The 7,132-nt window shown below is 42.6% G+C and overlaps 2 protein-coding genes across 2 annotated transcripts; one reads left to right on the top strand and one right to left on the bottom strand.

Annotated features, from left to right (window-relative positions):
• The first annotated feature begins 595 nt into the window (after positions 1-595).
• Positions 596-2,915, top strand: fam177a1 (family with sequence similarity 177 member A1). Its single transcript, XM_056427090.1, has 5 exons — positions 596-696; positions 1,031-1,207; positions 1,299-1,365; positions 1,542-1,639; positions 1,796-2,915. The coding sequence occupies exons 1-5, from the start codon at positions 628-630 to the stop codon at positions 1,994-1,996; spliced, it is 612 nt and encodes a 203-aa protein (XP_056283065.1). The 5' UTR covers positions 596-627; the 3' UTR covers positions 1,997-2,915.
• ppp2r3c (protein phosphatase 2, regulatory subunit B'', gamma) lies at positions 2,821-6,919 on the bottom strand. Its single transcript, XM_056427088.1, has 13 exons — positions 6,723-6,919; positions 6,499-6,623; positions 6,167-6,271; positions 5,952-6,064; positions 5,364-5,461; positions 5,068-5,138; positions 4,832-4,964; positions 4,662-4,717; positions 4,309-4,384; positions 4,081-4,217; positions 3,749-3,886; positions 3,592-3,651; positions 2,821-3,502 (listed from the first exon to the last, which is right to left on the bottom strand). Exons 1-13 carry the CDS (start codon positions 6,787-6,789, stop codon positions 3,308-3,310), a joined length of 1,374 nt encoding a protein of 457 aa, XP_056283063.1. The 5' UTR covers positions 6,790-6,919; the 3' UTR covers positions 2,821-3,307.
• Positions 6,920-7,132: the final 213 nt, after the last annotated feature.

The following is a 7,132-nucleotide window of genomic DNA, read 5'->3' as shown; positions in this document are numbered from 1 at the left end:
ACAAGCAGGCAAAATGGACACTGTCAGTGTTACATAATTACATAGTTTACTGGTAATTATTATAAATGATGAAAGAAAATATGTTCATGTCACAGCTGGTTATAGTTTAGCTAATTATACCTCAACAATTACAATGTATATACTGTTAGTGGGTTAAATTCACTTTATGAAACTGCATCCAATTCGATATGCTCATTAAAGGTTTATAAAACCTTGATCTGCAGTGAAACAAGAGACTACTGCTATAAATAAATGTATTGGAATAAAAAGTCAAACATTTAGAGTAGAAGTAACATACAATGAAACAAATCTAAGAAGTACAAATACAGTACTTGAGTACAGCACTTGAGTTGTGTTGCATTCTGCCACTGTATATCATTTTGATAGTACCGTAATCGTTATTATTGAACAAATATTTTTTCTAAATATTATAAATTATTAATTTAATTTCTTTAAGAAGAGCATATAAACTGTACGTCTCTTCTTATTCTTTTAAATGTGCAGAGCTGATGCTGTCAAACAAGCCGGGGTTTGCCGGAAATGCTTTTATTCTGGAGAACCTAGAACGGAAGTGGTCTCGGCGCAACCCAGACAACCGGATCGCGTGAGGTGGAAGAAGTGACCGAGATGGCAGATTTGTCGTTGTATTTAACTAACGTCAACGTTTCACTGGGGCAAACTATGGAAACTGATAAGGTTGGTCCGTGCGAAACTACTTTCGCCACTTTCCCTGTTTGTCAATGAAAAAAGAAATACGTTTAAATTATTAGCGAATTACTTCCTTAGCTAAGAAGCTAACCGTCAACAAACACAAAGGAGCTAGCTGAGCTATCTAATTTGTCCCCACAGATTGATTCACTTGAACGTTACTTCCCTGACTAGCTACAGTATATAGTGTGATAAAGAATGGCTTGATAATGTTAGTTAAATACTTTTCCACGTCGTAACATGCCATTTGTTTGACATTTTTATAAGTTTATTACTAATAGTGATGGAGCATCGGATACATTATAACGTATTGTTTTGATAGAATCTCACAGGGGCGGCAGACTTTGGGAGGGTGGAAATGGGAGACTCTGCCGGGACCCAGGTGAGGGTTCCCCGCAGGACCATCTTCTTCGCCAGCGGAGAGACTATGGAGGAGTACAGCACCGATGAAGAGGACGTGGAGGAGCCCGTAAAGAGAGAAGTCATTGCTGTTGATGCGGTGGGTTCACTTTTGAAAAGTAAAACAAATGTGGCATTGCCCAGCAGACGTGTGTGGTCTAATTGTCTTGTTCTCTTCTTGTGTATTTCAGTCCAAACTAACCTGGGGTCCATACTTCTGGTTCCACATGTGGAGAATGGGCACCTCAACTATCTCAGGTAAAGTAGGCCACTATCTCAGGTAGCTAGGATCAATTAATCAATCAAACTTTATTTCAGACTCACGGTACAGATAATACAAAGCATTAAATAGCATCCGACTGGGTTCTGAAATGTGTTTTTCTTCAAGATATCTTTATAGTTTATAGTGTGGATCTGTGTGTTTGTTTCTGCAGCGTGTGACTACATGGGAGAGAGGCTGGCCTCTATGTTCGGCATCACCTCTCCTAAATACCAATACGCCATCGATGAGTACTACCGCATAAAAAAAGGGGTAGGACACGCCCGCGAGTTCCGTGTGTAAATTTCCAATGCAAATTTTAGTGAAGTCATCCTGTTTGGAGAAAGCTGTTTGCAGAGCAAGAAAAAAAGAAAATAAGCATCAGTCGTCAAAACGTGATTTTTTTTTTTTTTTTAAATGCAACTGCAGGAGGAGGAGGAAGAGGAGGAGAACCGCCTGTCCGAGATGGCGGAGCGTCGGTTCGCGGACCAGCAGGATCCTCATCCCGCCACCGTGGAGCAGCCGGAGCTGTCCGGAGCCTCCTTTGTCAACATCAGCTTCGATCTCGAACCTGAGCCTCCCCTCAACGCCGCGGACAACAACAGAGTTCCCGTTCCTCTTCCCTCCTGAGACTTCAAATTGAGGAGACAGGCTTTTTAATTTATGTAGCAGTATAGATTAATAGTGTCGTTTTTTTTCATTTATATGTTTTTATTTTAGAAAAAATTAATCTAAGTTCAAAGTGCAGGGGGGAAAAAAGTGAGTGACTCTACTAGCCTTATGCAGGAATGTGTTTATGACTGTTAATCCTGCTACTGTATGTCAGTGAAAGTCCGATGTTTCGCAAGTTCAAGTGCTATTTAGATAATCAGGGAATGATGTCATTTCTGCGTCAGCCTTCTGACAGTCACAAGTACTCCCTGAAGGCCACCGTGCCTTCTTGCTCTTTTGAACAGGACGTATGTGATTTTGCTGAGTTATTCACTTGCAGGCCTGTTAATCCAAGAGCTCAATTCATAGGTATGATGCTTGGTTTTGTAGATTAATTAGTAACTGCTTGGTTCCCTCCAGAGCATAACATATTTACAGGTAAACATTATAGCTAAGTCTTTGTACATGGTCCCATGTGTTTCCGTGGTCATGGGAAATTAACCAAATACTTTGTTACTGTGTTATTCGTGTGTGTTGAGGGTTCATTCTTAAAGTGTCCTTCTGGAAGTCTTTTCATATAAATGTTCTGCTGCGGGCTTAAAGCCGAGGCCGAGCCATCAAAATCTTCCTATTGATTTACATCCCCTGACATGTCTGTGTGGGACCAGCCCTCAGATAAGCGTTGTTAGCATTCCTCTTTTGAATACGATACGGCTCCAGAAGACTTTCTTAACTGGTCTTGTTCATAAGTTTGTCTTTCACGAGTCACTGAAGGATGTTATCCATGCTTTTTTTTTTGGTAAAAAGAGTCAATATGCAAAAGTTATTTTAACAAACCTTTAATGAATATATATACATATTTATATTTTCTGTGTTAATAAAAAAAATCATAACTGCATTTGTTTGTTTTTTAATCATACATATAACATAACTTTTTCCAGTTATCCCATTACGTTATAAAGGAATTAACCACCCGTTTCCTAAATGGCAGCTTTATCACCTGCTAGGCAATAAAATCAGGAAGGGTTTTCTAATGATCCCAACCATCTTATCTCATAAATATTATTCATTTACAGTTCTCAGCTCTACGGATTCTCAAAGCAGCAGCTTTTTAATTTGTTTCACACCCGTTTGATTTCAGTGGTGTAAAAGACAAATAAAACAGAGGCATTGGAAAAGTAAACATTTATTTTGAAGGTCGATAACAAAACAAGTCTTTACAGGAAATTTAACGAAGCTGAATGTATGCTGCTACCCCCCCCCCCCCCCACCCCCCAAAATAAATCCTCCTTAGCTGTCATCGAGGTCAGCTGTGTTGCAGCCGTCGCTGTCGCTGGCCACCAGCACTTCTCTGTTCTCATAGCTCCAGAAGCCGTTGAGGTCAATCAGGATGCTGGTGACGGTATCGCCCTGGCAACTGTTCACCAAGTCCTGGAGGGTAATCTTGAAGGGGTCTTTAGGCTTCACCATGTCAAATATCTCATCCTGAGGACGAGGCAAGGATCGGAAACGGTCATCTTCCTTTCTTTTTGTTTTACCCCCAAAAAACGAATGTCTCCGTGTGTGCAATATACCTTGACGTCCTGGAAGGTGACCTGCTCCTGACCGTGGAGTTTCATCTGCTCCTGAATGGCCTGAAAGCACACGACAGTATGGTTACACTCCGATACGAGCTACACGCTCGGCCCAAGTCTCGAAAAGAGGGCCTCGGAGCCTCGGACGCTGAATTACCCTAAAGAAATAGTTGAGGGAGAAGACGTTGAGGTATCCGTGATTGTCCATGTCCAGAAGTTTGAAAATATACTGCAACGCCGCAGGCTCCTTCCTGTTTTCCAACGCCAATACAAAGTCCAGATAGGTCTTGTAGTCCTGAGATAGAAGGAGGAGAAAAACACAGTTACCAGACCCAGCCCCTTAGAAGTCCACCAATCCATCATCTTAAAAGAAGATTTTGGACCGACAAATGAGAAGATGCGCCTTCATTAAAACACCACTGGGCAACACAACAGTTGGAGCATGATTGGCAACCACAACTCTCCGACCAGTGCCGTATTTGACCGGACCATTTCTCCATCGTAGGTGAGGCACTCCTGAAACACTCTGTCCAGAAAGACCGAGGTGAGCGTCGCTGTGCCGTAGCGCGAGAGCTCCTCTTTGCTCAACATGCCGTTGTGGTCCTTATCCAGGTTGAGGTACTGGCCTGCGGAGACACGAAGATGCAAAACATCCAGAAATGGCAGAAACCACAAAACGTTGGATTTTACATTTGCGCTGGAGGCGTTTTTTCTCACCGTAGACCCGGAGAGCGGACGGGGCTGAGAACCAGTTGGACTCCTGACTCTCTTTAGAAAGCTCCTCGTCTCTAAGCTAAAGAGCCGAGGTGGAGAGGAAAAGTTAAAAAAAGAACATAAGTCGGTCTTTACAGTTATGGGAGGATTGCTTGACGATGAATCAGCCTTGTAATGTCGAGCGATTTCATAAGGTCGGAAGAAGTTTTGAAAAAAACAGCATTTATTTATCTAACAGCTAAAAAATGTCCCATATTCGTCCAATTAAAAAAAACATGTTTTGGATATTTTAACTGTCAGCTTGTAGTGTAGAAACCAAAGAAAGAAAAGGAAAAAGAAAATAATCATAATTCTACCTCCAATAAGTCATCCAGAAAACTGCAGGCCAATATATCCTGGATTTTAATCTTTCCTGAAGAAGCAAAAACAAGACACAAACGTCCTCAGCCTCTCCGAACCCCAAATTTCAGCGTGGCATTAGACTTGAGGGGTCATGTTCTTCACCACGCGCAGGGTTCAGGCTCACCTGTTCGGAGGGGGTCGAGGAAGAAAAAGAACTTGCGAACGGCGGTGCAGACGTAGAAAGAGTAGAAGGACTTCTCCAGTCCGTCCAGCTGAGGCAGAGTGGGGATCAGCTCCAGGATGTAGTTCTCCAGATCCTACACAGAATAACCGCTTGTTTTCATTTCACTACTAAAAGAAGCTATCATCCTCCTACTGGTAATGACTTTAAAGAGGAAAAGCTTGATGGGAAACGCTTACCGACTCTCTGAGGTGGCCCTGTCCTGCTACGTCATACAGACTCAGACCTATCCGGGTCTGATGCAGCCACACTGGATGTACAGAGGGACCAGAAATGAGCAACACTCAGTGACAAGATATTCACCAGTTTAGATCAATCCAGGTCAAAAAAACAAAAACATCAAGGGAAATATCTTGAAAATTGGGCCAGGTGACAATAAGAAGCCTTTTTGTTTGTTGTTCTAACTTCTTATGAAATAATTCATCTTTTTTGTGAAAAAAAGGGACAAAGTGGACAAGAAAATGTCAGTCCAGACCTTTCCTCATGACGTAGTTAAAGAACTGCATGATGGAGATCCTGCCGTACGGGTCGCTGAGGAGCAGCTTGGAGTACACTCTGGCTGTGAAGAATTTTCTGAATGAAAGAAGGGAGAGAAGCGGCGAGGAATTGTTACTTTGACATGTTAGATCTGAAAGCCAGATCTACCCCCCTTTGACATCTGCTTTTCACACGTTTCTTCCTCCAGATACAGAAGTATCGTAGCTACATTTATACTTTTCCAGACCGTTCTGAGATGCAGTTGTTCTCCGCTTCACACTTCAAAGACAGGCTTCTCTCCCCAGTGGACTCACATTGACATATTAACCTCCTGTGTCCACTTCCTGGTAAAGCATCTGGGATTTTATGGGTATTTGCTGAATATAAAGTCATCCGAGCAAAGACACAATGTCGCTAGAAGGATATAAAGTCAAGGCGAGAGGGAGGGAGGAGTTCCATAATCAACTTTAGATCCAGCACAAATCTCTTGGTGCAATCAACAAAGACATAAAACAAGACTGGCACGATAGGGGTTTCCCCCGAAACCGAGCTGCACGCACTTCAACCTCTACTTCCCGTTGCTTACTTGCACTTGGGCCCGGCCTTCTCCCCGACCAGCAGGTAGGCTTCATAGCTGATCATGGCCTCCTCGCCGCTCACCGGGGGAACCTGGTGCTTGTCGAGCAGAAACCACAGATTCTACAGCAAAGACAAAGAGGAAGATTAAAAGGACAACAACGCAGATTGTTGTTATTCATGCAGAAGGAAGTCAGTGTGTGTTTGTGTGTGCATGTGTGTTACCTGTAGTTCCTCATTATCCAGCAGTTCTCTGCTCTTTCTCTGGAGGAAGACGGCTCTGGATTCCTCTCTTAGTTTCTGTAGTAATACTTCATCCTCTGCTGGTAGCTGCAGAACATCATCATCATCATCATCGTAGTTATGGTGACATGTATCATTATCACAATCTAAGGTGCCCTGCAATAAAATAGCGTGTCCATATTAATCTTGTAGTTTTATTATTTGGGGGCGAACACGTTATATTTTTATGGAAAATGATCATTATTTGGCGGATGGGGTTCGTGGGGTTCAGGGACACACAGGGTTGAGTCACGTGTAACGTTATGAAGTGATACCCTGTAGTAAAACCGTGGGATGTTCTTGTAGGACTTGTCTTTGTCGCCTCCTTCCTTCCAGTCCGTGTAGTATTTGGTGAACAGCTCCGTTTCTTCGGCTTTCTTTTCCTCGTCGCTCCTGTCATCTGTTCAGAGACACGTTAGCGTTCACGCGGCTAACTAACCGTCAACCCAAAGCAGCGCACGTTAGCTAGCACCAGACGTCACTTTACATTTTGTCTCACCTTTTTTGGTGTTTGCTAACCTCCTTTTCAAAATATCCACCCATTGAGGCTGCTGGTCTTTCGCCATCACGTAACCGTCTCTGAACTTTATCAAGTGTTTCGTCAGAACAACGTTTCATTCGCAAAAGTTTAAAACAGCGTAAAGTAGACTTGTGTATAAAAGTAGCCAAGACACCCAAACAAAAAAATGGGTCGACGTCAAGTTGCTGAGTGAACAAGTATGTGACTTTCGGTTTGGATTTCTGATGTCAAAATAAAAGTATACCGTTAACACATTTGGGAAAACCCAAACCACACAAAAGCCGAGGCAGTACAGCATATGTACTTCAAAACGGTTCATATCAATTCAAATACAATATTAATAACAAAGGCAGCTATGCATTCATGAAAATACGCCTCGGGTCTATTTA

Source organism: Pseudoliparis swirei, chromosome 11 (genome assembly GCF_029220125.1).
Source record: "Pseudoliparis swirei isolate HS2019 ecotype Mariana Trench chromosome 11, NWPU_hadal_v1, whole genome shotgun sequence".
Lineage (NCBI taxonomy): Eukaryota > Metazoa > Chordata > Actinopteri > Perciformes > Liparidae > Pseudoliparis > Pseudoliparis swirei.
Note: the sequence above shows the minus strand (reverse complement) of the source record. Positions and strands in the feature narration are given on the sequence as shown.